Source organism: Daucus carota, chromosome 6 (assembly GCF_001625215.2).
Source record: "Daucus carota subsp. sativus chromosome 6, DH1 v3.0, whole genome shotgun sequence".
NCBI lineage: Eukaryota > Viridiplantae > Streptophyta > Magnoliopsida > Apiales > Apiaceae > Daucus > Daucus carota.
In genome coordinates this window covers 12807696-12823398 of record NC_030386.2, presented here as the reverse complement: position 1 = coordinate 12823398, position 15703 = coordinate 12807696, and the positions used below count along the sequence as shown (strand labels likewise).

The window sequence follows — 15703 nt, the reverse complement described above, 5'->3', positions numbered from 1 at the left end:
GCTTGACATTTTGCCAACCAAAATCGCCTACAATGTACTCCAAATCTTTGATCACCACTCAATCTCACTGAAACTGAAGGATGCAGATATTAATATTACAAGTGAAGATGTCTATGATGTGTTAGGCTTGCCAAATGGAGGACATCCTATTATTCTGGCATCACTTGGAAAGTACAGTCAAAGAATCAAAGATTGGCATGCACAATTCAGTTTACCTGATCAAATAACAACACAGATGATTGTTCAAGTGATGAAAAACCAAGAAGTTAATGATAACTTCAAATTAAACTTCCTTGTTGTTATGTCAAATGTGCTTATTGGTACAAAAGGAGCTTCTTATGTGGACAAACAACTGCTGCAACTTGATGATAACCTTGACAATCTCAAGAAGTATAACTGGGCAGATTTCCTCCTAGGCTACCTTGTAATTGGAATGGAGAGTTGGAACAGAACAACAACAACATTTTTCCGAGGATCACTAATCTTTCTCACTGTAAGACAACAATCTAAATCTTTTTTTTCTCGTCCGTATATTCTAATAGAATATAAAATGTAATTAATAGTTTTACTTGTTTTTCTTTGTAGTTGTTATATGTCGACCGTGTGAGGTACAAAGGAATTAACCTAGTTGATAGACAATTTCCTTCCTACACTGGTTGGACTCTAGAAATGTTGAGAGAAAGACAAGAAATTGAGGTGATTGACGGAGTTTTTGGAGTTGGATCAATCCAACCAAGTTTAAAAGAATATCTACAAAAAATTGATCCTTCTGAAGCTCCAAAGACAAAGGTATGATCCTGTTTGTATATGGAATACGTAGTCGAAAACCTATCTTATTCTTTTTATATAAAAATGTTTTTCATCCTTAATTATAGGTAAATGATAATCAAGATGGAGCCTGAGATACGTGGCAGTATTGGTCAGAGGTGGATAGAATTGAAAACGATTACCTTAAGAGAAAGGCGTCAACATCACAAGAACCTCATGAATCAACTCAGTGCCAAAGTCCACAAAATACACAGTATTACACTCCTCCAACAGAGGCAGCTGATGGAAATGTTGAACAAACTGAACAGGTACATTATATATGAATTAATAACATACTACTATAATTCATGCAAATAATCACTATAAAACTACTATATATATCACTAGAGTATATTAGCTAGATCACCTATTAAAATATTATAATACTACCATATATATCACTATATTTCAATTCTAAATTTTAAATTGACTTCTCAGGATGTACTTGATGATTTACGTAAAAGGGCAGAGGAACTTGTGGACATAAAGTCCAAATTTGATGAAGATTTAATGAAAGCAAGGGAAAAGTTTCCCGATAATAAAAACTTTGCTATTATCGGTGAAATGCTGAAAGAATATCTCATTCCTAACCAGGAAACTGGTGATGATTTGGGTGATGAATTATCACCTGAAATAGTGGCCAGCCTAGAAGTTGTTGAAGAGATGGATAGAACAGACATTGAGTTCCTTACTGAGCAACAAAAAGATGATGAGAGATATGTCCCTCCTTTTTCCCTTGGACTGGATGACATAGAAAAAGAAAATAATCAAAATTTGGTCACGCCAGAGCCACAAGGGAGAGAAAAGAGCAAGCGCACAAAGAAAGTTGGTCCTTATCAAAAATCACCTTATGTCAACAGGGTGATAGATATCAAGGAAAGAATGAACAATGAAGATTTTGGATATTGGGTGTTCTTGCTAAAGAAAAGGGGCGAGCTACTGTAAGTATATTGCCCTTTCTATTATATACATTTCTTTATCTACCTAATTCTAATTAATATATATAATTACAGGGATGATCCGTTTAAATGGGAGGATGTGAGATGTATCAAGGAACACTTGTTGATGCTGAAACCAAAAACAAGCGTCTATTACTCTATCATCGATACATGGGCAACAATCCTAAATGACAGTGAAAAGTACAAATCAGATGAGTCACCACTAAGACTTTTCTGCACAATTGGAGATTTGGTAATAAATACTGCCTTCGTATATATATTCTAATTAATTTCTTTCAGTTATTTCATAACTACATACACCAGAATCTAATATCTTTATATCAAACAGATTTTCAGCATTGATCCAGAAAAAAAAGTCACCGAAACTTATGATTCGTTTGCCAGTGGGATGGACAAGATTCTTCAAACTTTTTCCATCAAAAAAGTAGAAGACGCGGAAATGGTAAATGTCATTACTTAACTAATTTTGACATAGATCTCACCATTTCTCAAATATCTTGAACTAAAATATCTCTTACTATGATTACAGGTGTGCTTTCCTATTAATAAATTTGAGCATTATTATTTGGTATGCTACGGTATCAAAACCATGGGATACTTTATAATTGACAATATTAAACGTGAAGCACAGCCTAAGATGTACTATAGCAGAGTGTTGGAGGTCTTGGTAATATATTATTTTATCCTTCATTCCACTATTATATATATAAACATGCACTGTTTTAAGTCCACTATACTTATAATTTGCTTCTCTTTTACAGCATTCTCACTTTTGCAGTTATATAAGTAGGAATGGAAATCCAAATTTGGGATCAAGAGTGCGGAAAATGAAGCCTCGTTTTGTGAGAATGCCATGACAGACTACTTACAATTCCACAGATTGTGGTATCTTCCTCATGCGCCATATGGAAACCTTCAAAGGAGATACCAAAAACTGGAATACTGACTTAACAGAAGAAGGGGTAAGAATAGTTTCATATTTTACATACTTATATACTGCTTTACATTTTAGTGATATAGCTGGTATACTTTAGTGATATACTTAATATAGTTTAGTGATATAGTTAATATGTTTTAGTGATATAATTAATATATTTTAGTGATATTGATTAAAGTGTATATAGCTTTGTAATTCAAATGTGTATGCAGCATAGTACCTAAGCCCAATTCGATACATATTTTAATTATCAAAACTCAGTACTCTGCACTAGAAATCTCATTAACTAGCTGTTTATGTGTTATTTAATGCATGTCCTTAATTTCTTTACAAATTGCTCTGTTTATTAGGCTTAAAAAGTTATGTGATAACAAACACTAATAAACAAATTACCATATTATGCAGGCAACACAGGATAAACAAATAACTAGGCTGAGGTTCAAGTACAACACAGCAATCCTATCTTCACACCTGAATGAACTCAAAGAGCCTATCACCACAGAAGTTGTAGCCTTGTACAACACAGCAGAAAAGCATAATATCATCAACGTCGTCCTAGCTGGAAAAGCTGCAGAGAAGTTTCCAACAAAAAAATCTGGCAAGAGAGTGAAATTCGCCGTGAACTTAATAAGTTCTTTCCACGAAGTAGAACGGTCTTCTCAAGAAGGACCAACTCCTTCTTAGATATAGTCATTGTTTAAGTGCACTGTTTGAGAATATTAGAAACTGATTTACAAGAATTATTAGATGGTTGAATTATGTTGAGACTAAAAATGATTTACTGGATTGTTTTTGTATGGATATGGTTATTTTAGTGTTACCATCTCAAAATGCAATGGTAAATATTTGACTTTTTTACTTTTGTTATTGTTTCATTTTAGTTTTATGATTTTTCATTGTTTTCATTACACAGTAAAGCAGGATATCACTAAAAAACACACATATCACTAAAACTTGGGATGTATACTACTAAATTACACTGATAACACCACTAAATTATATTACCTATATCACTAAAAACCAACTCATTTTTACTGCAAAACTTAACAAATTCAGTTTATATATTCAATATAAAAACACTAAAAGCCATTAACTGACAATGTATCAGTACTAATATGCTTTATAAAGACAATTTATAAACACTCAAAATGTACAAGTTATAGAACTCAGAAAACATAAAATCGAAATGTACTAAACACTTTATAAAGACAACTGCACATGGTCTTTTAAAAATGAAAATTAAAATCATATTCACCAGATATTCTAAACTACAGCCCCTTCATCCTTCTTTTTCTTTGGACAAGTTCTTGAATCATGAGTGGTTGCTGAGCATTCTTTACATCTTCGAACTCTTTTATTTGCTTTTGTCATTGCTTTCTCTCTATCACTGACAAGCCCGCTTGAAATAATTTCCCTTGTTCCTGGAAACAGTTGGTGCAAGAATGGTAACCTCTCCAACCGGCTGTTCACCTACCATGCTGCCATATGGTCCTTCTTAGTAAAATCAACAGCATCTCCATCATACTTTTCAAAATCACTACCTATCTGCTTAATGATTTTGTGAACATAGTCAAGCTTATCCATTTCAATTCCAGCTTTGTTAAGAATCTGACGAAAATCAAACCATAAGTTTGTCAACTTCAATGACACCTGCTCCATTTTAAAATAATCCGAATACACGACATTAGATTCCAATGAAGTGCCACATTCTGCAACTTTCATCCAACGATTAAGCACAAGACTTCTTGGAAATTTTGTGACACCAATTTGCTTCAAGCCACAAAAAGCATGCCTACAAACAATTCCACACATAACAAATTGTTTGCATGAACATAAGGCATGTGATCTGCTAACAGATACCTGCAGATTGAATATTATTAACAATATTAGAATAATAAATCAGAAAATACATCAACCATATACTAATTATGTTTTTACAAAATACAACAGAGAGCAAAATACAACATAGAGCAATATACTAATAAATCATAAATTACAACAAATAATAAAAAACAAATGTGAAGGGAGGAAAAGCACTGACCACCAGATATGTACCACTAATATATATTCAAGGTATCACTAATATGAAATAAAGATATCACTAAAATACTGCAAATATAACTACCTCAGTATACCATTGTTTACTGCATTCAATACTACGAATATAGCTATCATCATCAAAGAATTGTTACAACTCACAACACAGCTACTAGTATTTCTTAAACTCACATCACAACTACTAGTATTTATTTAGAAATAAATATTGACCATATGCTAAATTTGTCATCAACTTCAACCAAAATCAGTATAATAACACATACTTTAAAAAGTTTACACATTTACAAGAAAAAATTTACTACTCTAAGAAAGAAAAAAACATACCTTAAAAAGTTTATCTTTAACTTTGACATCCTTTATTTCAAATTGAGTTACTCCATCAACTTCTTCACTCATTTTCTTAATCTGCATATCCAAGCAAGATGCCAAAATCTCTTCTTGAACTTTGTAAAAAATTGAACGTGTCAATAGATCTGTTGCATCATCTTCAATGAACCATCTTGATAACATATTTGGCTTGCTTGAGTTAGACTCGTGGTCTAACCGTTCTGTTTTATTCCGCTCCCTATGCATTGCACTCTCAAAACGTATCCAAAACTCACATAAGGTATCACCTTGCTTGTGAAACTGTGAAAAGAAAAAAAATTCACTTTCGGACCTTGAAGTTGTCCTCATCAAACCAAACATAGGACTGTCCCTAAAATAGGAAGGAATCCACGACTTTCTTATCTCATACATATTTGATAACCATTTGTTATCTTCCAATTTAAACTCTTATATAACTGCTTTCCATCCACTTTCAAACTCATCAATTTCCAAATTTGACGACCATATGTAAGTTTTCATTTTCTCCATAAAGTCCGTTTCCTTACACAAACGATTGCCAAGCTGCAATCAAATGAAAAATTACATAAATATATGACAGTAAGTTAAAATACTAGGAAACAAATTCCACAAAACAACTAAAAAAATACCTTAATAGGAAATTTCTACATGATATGCCACATACAAAGGCGATGCTTGCTAGGAACCAATCCATTCTCACCAGAAAATGAAGCCGGCACAGATACCTTCATTGCAGGGCACTGGTCAGTTATAAAGATAACTAGATTGCGTCCCATTGCCTTGACAAATTGTTTAAAAGCCCAGTTATAATGAGCAACATCTTCTTTCGATAACAAACAAGCAGCAAAGGTGACACATCTATCATGTTTGTCAACACCAGTGAAAGGAGCAAAAATCATATTATACCTGAATAAACATAAAACAGGTTAAAAACCATAATAACTAACATAAAATACATTAAAAAAGCCTAAAATATACTACTAAACTACTAAAATATAATGGACATATCACTAAAATATATTTAAGATATCACTAATATAAAATGAAGATATCACTAAAATACTGCAAATATAACTACCTCAGTATACCATTGTCTACTATATTCAGTACTACAGATATAGCTATTTTGGTTCTAGAGATCATTACAACAGATCAATCTGAATTATGTGTCTTCTCTTCACCATGTATTTTAATACATAAAAAGACTAATACAAAACGCCAGTGATTTTACAGTGTATAGAGTGAAACTACGAGGTAGATAAATGAATAGAAACAGAGAGTAAAGAACAACAAAAGCCAAATTCATAGTGAAAGTTTCTCACACAAGCAATGCAATTACAAAAAAACAGCCTAACTACTTTAGTTCTTGGTTTCAGACAAAGTACTTATACTATATTATACACAATTATAAACAGTCTTCTAACAAATATTTCTAGTACTTAAAGGCAGAAAATTAAAAATTACAATCACTTACTTGTTAGTATCAAACGTGGCATCAAATGACACGGCATCACCGTATATTTCAAAGTTCCTCCTACTAGTTGGATCAGCCCAGAAAAGCATAGTCAAATGCCCATCACCATCAAGTTCATAAGCAAAATAAAACGATTTAGATGTCTCCTGTAAAACTCTAAATTTGTCATCAGCATTTGTCCATCCTTTTCACCAACAAATTCTTTTAAATCCCTATCAAAATTCCTGAAATCACGTAATGTTGCACCAACATTACTATAGCCACCTGTCATCTCTTTGACCAAGCTAAATGTCTTGCTGCATCCAATGTTTATTTTCGCAGCGTCAAATACAATATTTCGCAAACTAACTGTCATCTCTCTACTAGCTCTCAAAAACTGTCTACCACTTTCACTAGCCAACGGATGATTGTGAAGTTCAACAAAATTAAAAACATAATATCTGTTTTGGCTCATAATTTTCATGACAACTTTCGCTTTACATCCACACCTCCGTGAGACGGTACGCCTTTGCCTATTTTCTTCACAATGACTTCCATCATTAAACCCCTCCTTACTACAAACAAAATGTTTCAAAATAATAGTCCCATCAGCATCTCTCTTCTTCGTTGTTTTTCGTACATCAAAACCACCTAGCCTCCCATACTCTTTGTAAAACTTGTAAGCCTTATCTAAGCTATCAAAAGCCTGATTTCGAAACGGTACATCACTTCCAGCAACTATACTAGGCATAAAATACCTCATACCACCAGGAGAGACAGTGCAATTAGTGACTGATTTGTCACTTTCTATTGAACAAACAGCATGACTAGCACAAACATTAGACGATTCACCAGAACAAGAACCTGAAAAACAACCGAAAAACACAAAAATTATAAATGAAACAAGACATAAAACCACTAATTCACATATAACACACTAACTAGGAAATTATAGCAGGTTCAGAGAATGTATCACTAATTCACTAGAGTCTAATCACTAAACCTAAAAATATGATATGCTCTGCTTGTTATGTACTCTGAAACATATAATCAATCGCTTAAATCCTAAACTGACTCATAAGATATGATTCATCACTACACAATTAACATTATCTATGCAAACAGTCACAACACTATAAGCAAACTCACTTAAATAAACACAAATTATAAAAAAAATACCTTGATTATCACTGATTTTAGCCAAGTCCAATGTAATCATCTTCGATCTATGATATAAAGCTAAATTTCATAAAAAAAAACACCTTCAAATCAACTGAATTTGGCAGGAGAGAATGAATTCAGTATAAAACAACTTCAAATCAACTGAATTTTCCGAGATAGACTGAATTTCCTACAAATCTCCTTCAAAGCAGCTCAATTTGCCGAGAGAGACTGAATCTTGTACAAATCTCCTTCAAATCTCCTTCAAATCAACTGGATTTGCAGAGAGAGACTTAAAAAACGAAGTTGCTGAGAGAGAGACACGCAAAGAGAGAGACTGAATCTGCCGAGTGTGATAATCAGCTGTGAATGCAAATAGAGAGCGAAAATCTCTCTTTGAGAGAGATTTTAGAGCGAATTTCCGAGAGCTGCTTCAGAGATTTTAGAGCGAGAAATAGACAGAGTGGAAGAGAGAGAAAGCTACGAAGTTAATGAGCGTGATTAAAACAAATCTCTGTCTTTTTATATTTTTTTAATTTTATTAATTTGAATGGCTGAGATTAAAAGATGGTATTAATTAATAGATGGACAAGATTGGTTTCTAGTTTCTATTTTAATTTGGTTTCTATTTGATCTTTGGCCTATATATATATATATATATATATATATATATATATATATATATATATATATATATATATATATATATATAGGCTCATGATCAAATAGAAACCACTCTTAAAATAAAAATTAGAAACCAGTTTCCCTACCACTATTTATAACTATGGGTATCACTAATTTATACTGCACTAATCACTGTTTTTATACAGTATGTAAACAGTGATTTTTATTATCAAAATTGAGAAAATCTACTTATCTAAACTATTGATAATCGATTATAGATGACCAATTTCATCCGTAGGAAGGTTCTTAGCCGTAGGAAGCCGCAAGAGAAGTTGTATGATGATTGGGAAGTAGTCGTTAGTTTTGTAAATTATGATGGAAAGTGTATGTGACTATTGGTGATGATACACAATGGTGGCAAGTCATAGAAACGTCTGGTAATGGTGGTAAGAGGTCCATTATTACGATTTGGGTGAAGATGATGGTCATATACGTTGCATATATGTGTGTGTGTGTGTGTATATATATATATTTATATATATTTATATTCGCGAGATATGCTATATATAAATTAGTGATATGTTATGTACAAATTAGTGATTTCTGTAGTTAAAAATAATGATAAAAAACTGTCCAAAAACTGGTTTTTAGTTTTTAGGCTAATTTAGTTTCTATTGGAGCAGGACTCTATATATATATATATATAATACAGAATAAAGAATGAGATGCTGTAACATTTATACGGTAAATATTGAACATGAACAAAGCGACTATGCTTCAATATATGTAATATTTTAATATACTCTTTTAAGATGTTATTTTGATATGTGCAATATTTTATAGTTTTATTTAGGGGGTTTTCACAAAATATTCAAATCTAAAAATTTTTGGAAAAATACAATAATTTTTTTTAAAAAAATGCAAAAATACAGTCTTTCAAATAAAAAATCCAAAAATATTACTTTCTGAAAAAAAAATTGCAAAAAAGTTGGATGTTGCATTTGCAACCATATCTGCAACTGCGAGTAACCATATATGTAACCACAAATGTAACTTTAAAAAAACGCTAAAAATTACATTTAATGCATAATAAGCTGCAAATGCTTGCAAAGGTCGAAAAATGAGTGCCTTTGCGGAGCCCGTACTAATATCACACAATCAACCAGAAAATGAACTAAAAAGCAAACAACAACATTTCTTTCTCCATCTTTCGTTCTTCATGTTAGTCCTATGTAATACGCAGAAGGGGGGGTTGAATACGTCTATACCACATTATCCGAATTAATTCGATTTGCGGAATGTTTGTTCTAGTTTGTCTTTTAATCGAAATAAATAATCCAACAAGTTCAGGATAATTGTCGTTGATATTTTAATTCTCGAGGATGCTATAAATTCAACTCGTAAGTCGGCTATAAGACGATGTATCACAACTACAAACACTCTCGTCTAGTCTATATATTTTTCTTTCTATGCTCTCGGAGGATATGTGTAAAGTGTGTGCACAACACAAATGTGTGTAGTTTCCTTCAAATGAAGATGCAAATTATATTTATAGGCTTTCAATTTAACCATGATTGGTTAAGTAAGTGATCGCCTTGAGTGGCACCAGCCTTTTTGAGTTTAAATCTTGAAGCTTAAGTGGCGCCAAATGGTTATTTATGTCAAGTGGTGCTAGTTATGATTAAGTGGCGCTTCTCAGATAAGTGATGCCTTCCATGATGTATATCTTAGTGTCGTCATTTGCCTTAGTAAAATTTCACACTAGAGTTAAGTGGCGCCTTCATATATATATAAAAGATCGAGTGACGCCTCAATGTGATACTTTTGGGTGGTGCCATTGGATACTTGCCTTAGTCAAATTCACACAACTTCTGAGTGGCGCCGGTGTAGACAATTGAATGGTGCTTGACTTGTTGACTTTTAAGTGGGGCCTTCCATATATCTGTGTGTATTTGATGCCACTTAATCTCATACCTTAAAAATATTTTGAGTTTTATACATACATTTATACATACATACATATATATAGGGTCCTACTCCAATAGAAACTACTAGAATATAAACTAAATGGAAACCAATGCGATTAAATAGAATGATGCGGGTTTTGGGACCGGGGATGGACCCCGAGATGGGCCTAGACGGGGTCTAAGTGGGGCCTAATAGGGCCGGGCCGGGGCCTAGTGGGACCATGGTGGGGTAAAGGTTTGGCTTTTTAAGACTGTCTGGAGCCTGTCCAGGGCCTGTGAGGAGCCTTGGTCAGGCCCTAGCGGGCCCTGAGTTGATTGAGTGGGGGTGAGGGTGGGCCCTGGGTGGGTGAGGTCATTTAGGTATAGTTTCTCTTAGTTTCCATTTTAGTTTCTATTTTAGTGGTTTCTATTTGAGCAATTGCCTATATATAGACACACACACACACACACACACACACACACACATATATATATATATAAATTATTTAAGCACCACTCTGAATAATTTAGAGTTAATTTCAAGTGACGCCAAATAAAGAGCATATATTCAAATCTTTGGCGTCGCTTTTGGATTTAACACTATTTGAAAGCAGTTGACTTATGACGACATTTGACTTGATGCGGGAACAACTTACTTGACTTGATCAACTCTCCTGTGACAAATACATCGAACGAATTTGTATGCATTGACATTTAGTGCACTGGTCTGGTTCACAAATGAGTAATACTGAAACCGAATTCTGTACCATCATTTGATCAGTCCAACCTGGTTGAATTTGCTTCAGAATCCGATTAAAAATATTCTGGGCATGTACAATGGAAACTTCTGGTTCTTGATACGAAATTGATGAACAACCTTTGATAACAGAAATGTCTTGAACTTTATTCTTCAATGAGACTTGAATATATTAATGAACTTTTTTCGGTGGACGGGTGTTCGCTTCAGTCAACTGGATTGTCTGTTTCTGTACATCACGAATATCCAATTTGTTGATCCATGTATTATACTTAAATATTGTTTCATGTCTTTTACTTGGTTGAGTTATCACTATTACGTTACGAGTTAGATTATGCTTTACAATCTTTCTCTATTTTAAATTATGCTTTAAAATTCCCCTTAACTTGAAAAAGAATTCGATTATTATTTAACTATAAATTTTATGTTCATTTTCAAGTCTAAAATTAATAAATTATCCAACACTCAAATATTAAAAAGAGCATAAATGAGTGTCCATGTGACACGGAGTATGAGTTTCATTATCTAATGCTGATCACCATCAAGTTTTTTTATGTATAACTGATTTATAAATTTTGTCAATAATTTCAAATGTGACGTCATTTACTTTTTTTCATTTAGAAAAATATATAAAATATGATTGAATTAATAAAAATATTTTAAAGATAAAAAGAAAATTAATCAAATCAAACTTTTAAATTATTAAATATAATAATAATGAATTTAAAATATAGTTTAAACGAGACACTAGTACCTTGCACCGGGTTTTACGTTGGTATGTAATTTACAACCAAGTAATTAACGCATTAAAGTTATTATTATGTAGCACACAACTTTTACTCATAAATTACATATATTCTTATTGTATAGTTATTAGTATCTTCTCTTAGAACGAAACAAAACCACACAAAACCTAGTTTGTCCCCCTTCGTTAGTGATATTTTTTGCTTGTTTCTCCGACTTGCTAAAGAGAAGTTTTATATTATATCCAAAGTTATAAATTAGGGCATTTGATGAAAAAGGTTGATCCAACAATGTGCTAGTGGTGTCTTATATCGGACAGTTTCTTCAAGCCTTATTTTTGAGGCACCTCTCTCTTCTCCTTACTCTATCTTATATTTTATAATATACTAGCCTTTAACCCGTGCAAAGCACGGGCGGGTATATAATTCGTAATTCATTAATTATAATTTAAATCTTAACACCATTTTATTAGTATTTTAGTATTAATGAATTGTGTTAGGAATCAATAATTTTTGATGATAACATAAACATTTTGTAACATGTCTTACTTAATATCTTTATCAAATTTCAGTTGTAATTGTTATATTTCTTGTCTTTGGGAATTATCAACGGATGGGTAGAATAGGATGGCTAATTGTAAATATCCAATGCCATGTAATTTTATCTAAGTGAAGGATATTCAACTGATGAGATGTAACTATTCAACTGATGAAGACTGGATCATGTTTCAACTGATGAAAACCAAGCATTCAACTGAATACAAAGTATTCAACTGATGACACTAAGGAATTCAACTGATGAGACTGGAACAACATTCAACTGATGAAGTCTGTAATTCGTTCAACTGATGAGCCTAGCGCAACACTCAACTGATGAAGTCAAGAGCAGTTGAAAGTAACCAGAACTTTCAACTGATGAAGCAAAGAGCAGTTGAAAGTGACTAGAGCTTAAGTCTGACAAATCACATGGATCGAAAATCACATGGATCGAATTACACTAAAATGGACATGGAAGCCTGATTAGGAAAATAAAGAAGAAGCAGAAACATTCTTATCTCATGCAATGCAATCTGGATCAAATCAAGATGATGGTCAAAGATGAAGACATCTCAGAAAGCATGCATAAGACAAAGATGTGCAACATTGTTTTTAGATTAGAGTGCATTTTGTAATCTAGCTAAAAGCTTTGTAAAACTTGGAGTATATAACCAAGTTAGAAACATCAGTTGAACTTGTTCAAATTACTTGAGAGAAAATCTGAGTTAGAACTTGTTTGAGTGATGAACCAGCAGCTGTGCGAATTGTAATCAATCCACAGATTCTTCTATATAAAATCTCACGGGTGGATCATTTAATCCACCCGTATTTTTAATACTTGGTGTTTTCTATCTGCTGTGTTTAAAGTGTTTGTTCTTAAATCTTTTAAATTTGTAAAAGATTGTATTCAACCCCCCCTTCTACAATCTTTCTTATAGTTGGTGTAAAATAACAATTGGTATCAAAGCGAGGTTCCCAACAAACAGGGAAAAAGATCAACACTGCTAAAGAAAGATGGGAAAGAAGGATGCTGGAGTGAAGATTCCTGTTCTTGACAAAGATAACTACTTTCACTGGAAAGTAAGAATGCATCTGCACTTGTTGTCTATTGATGAAAGCTATGTTAACTGCATTGAGAAAGGATCTCATGTCCCAATGAAGGTCTGCACTAGTATGGGAGCTGATGGTGAGGATATGGTAGGAAAAATGGTTCCAAAACCTATCCATGAATATTCTCAAGAGGATAGTGAGGAAGTGCACAAAGACAAGAAAACCATGAACCTCTTGTTTAATGGTTTAGATCAAGAAATGATTGATAGTGTCATTAGTTGCACAAGTGCAAAAGAAGTTTGGGATACCATCAGAACCATCTGTGAAGGAAATGAGCAAGTAAGAGAAAACAAGATGCAGTTGCTGATTCAACAATATGAGTCATTCCATTTCAAGGCTGGTGAAGGTTTGAGTGACACATTTAACAGATTCCAAAAGCTGTTAAGTGGTCTAAAACTCTTTGGAAGAGTATATCAAGTTAAGGATTCAAATTTGAAATTCTTAAGAGCTCTTTCTAAAGAATGGAAACCTATGACAGTCTCTCTCAGAAACACTCAAGAATTCAAAGATTATACTCTTGAGAGACTGTATGAAACTTTGAAAACTTATGAGCTTGAAATGGAACAAGATGAAGAGATTGAGAAAAGCCAAAAGAAAGGGCATTCATATGTGGCTCTAGTTGCATCCCTTGATGACACTGTCAAGGACAAGGGAAAGTCTCAAGTTAAAGAAACTGAGAAGTTGGTCAAAGAAGATAGCTCAGAGTCTAGCCAGGGAAAAGGAAAAGAGAAAGATGTAGCTGATTCTGGTGAAGAAAGTGATGGAATAGATGAGCACCTAGCCTTCCTGTCAAGAAGATTCTCCAAACTGAAATTCAAAAAGAATTCTAATCCTGCAAAATTATTTAAAGGCAATCCCAAGTCTGATAGAAGTATAGTAGACAGATCAAAATTCAAGTGCTTCAACTGTGGGAATGCAGGCCACTTTGCTAATGAATGCAGAAAGCCAAAAGCTGAGAAGAGATCCAGTGATCACATGGATTACAAAAAGAAATATTATGACCTTCTCAAGCAAAAAGAAAGGGCATTCATTACAAAGGATGATTGGGCAGCTGGAGATGATTCTGAAGATGAGGAAGAGTTTGTCAATCTTGCTCTAATGGCCAACTCCACAGATCAAGAAGAGAACACTGGAAGCAGCAGTCAGGTATTCACTACAAACTTAGTTGAGTTAACTAAAGATGATTGCAATGCTACCATAAATGAGATGTCTACAGAGTTGTATCATTTGCATGTTTCTTTAAAATCTCTCACTAAGTAGAATTAAGGAACCTAACACCTTTCTTAGTGACAGGAACAGTGCTTTAGAAGCTCAATTTATTGAGTTTGAGAAACTAAAAATTGAGTGTCAGACAGCCAAAGATGATCTCTTGGTTGTTCTGAAAAGAGAAGAGATCATAAGAAAACAGCTTGATAAGGAACAAGAGATTATTGCTAAATGGAAATCTGGGAGAGATGTTTCCACTAATATCATCAACATGCAAGGCAGGGAAACCTTTGTGGAAAATGAATGGAAAAGGAATAAGAAAGCTCTTGAGATATCTGAGAACAGTTCAAATGATGAGAATACTGATGATGATCATCAGTTGAAAAGCAAAGTCTGAACTGATGAAAGTCATCAGTTGAACAAAAACTCACCAGTTGACAAGAAAGTTCTCAAGAAGCTCAATAAGAAATATGGTCCTGTTAAAAAGAACTTTGTTAAAGGTGAGGATAATTCTTCTGAGACTAGTGAAAGTGTTAACAACACTATTAATTCCAGTAATGAGACTAAGAAGAAGAAAGGGAATAGAAATGGTAAAATTGGAGTCAACAAGCACACTAATTACACACCCAATGCCAGTGCTCCTAGGAAAACCTGCAGTAAATGTGGTAGTGTAAATCATTTATTTGCTAATTGTAAAACTGTGATTGCTCCTAATCTATCATTGCCTATTCCTATGCCATATGTTCCTCACATGAATTTATCTGCTATGAACATGATGCCTGGTTTATTGCCTCACAATTCATATTCTCAGCCTAGCATACCATATATGTTTAGTTCATATTTCAATGCTTTTAACATGCCTCAATTCCATTCAAATTTGCATGGTATGAACAATGTATGCATGCCTCAAATGCCTGTGTTTAAGAACAATGTTGATGTTCCAATCTCTCAACCAAAACCAAAGATTGAACCACTTCAATCCAAGGGAAAAGTTGAGAATGAGGGAAAAGCTGTTAAGACTAACAAATCTGGATCCAAAGCAATTTGGGTACCAAAATCA

The 15703-nt window shown here is 33.3% G+C and overlaps 1 protein-coding gene across 1 annotated transcript; it reads right to left on the bottom strand.

Annotated features, from left to right (window-relative positions):
* Positions 1 to 4173: 4173 nt before the first annotated feature.
* On the bottom strand, positions 4174 to 7778 carry LOC108203553 (protein FAR1-RELATED SEQUENCE 5-like). The gene is made up of 7 exons (XM_017372536.2): positions 7739 to 7778; positions 6777 to 7423; positions 6581 to 6726; positions 5832 to 6012; positions 5545 to 5649; positions 5086 to 5388; positions 4174 to 4563 (listed from the first exon to the last, which is right to left on the bottom strand). Exons 1-7 carry the CDS (start codon positions 7776 to 7778, stop codon positions 4174 to 4176), a joined length of 1812 nt encoding a protein of 603 aa, XP_017228025.2.
* Positions 7779 to 15703: the final 7925 nt, after the last annotated feature.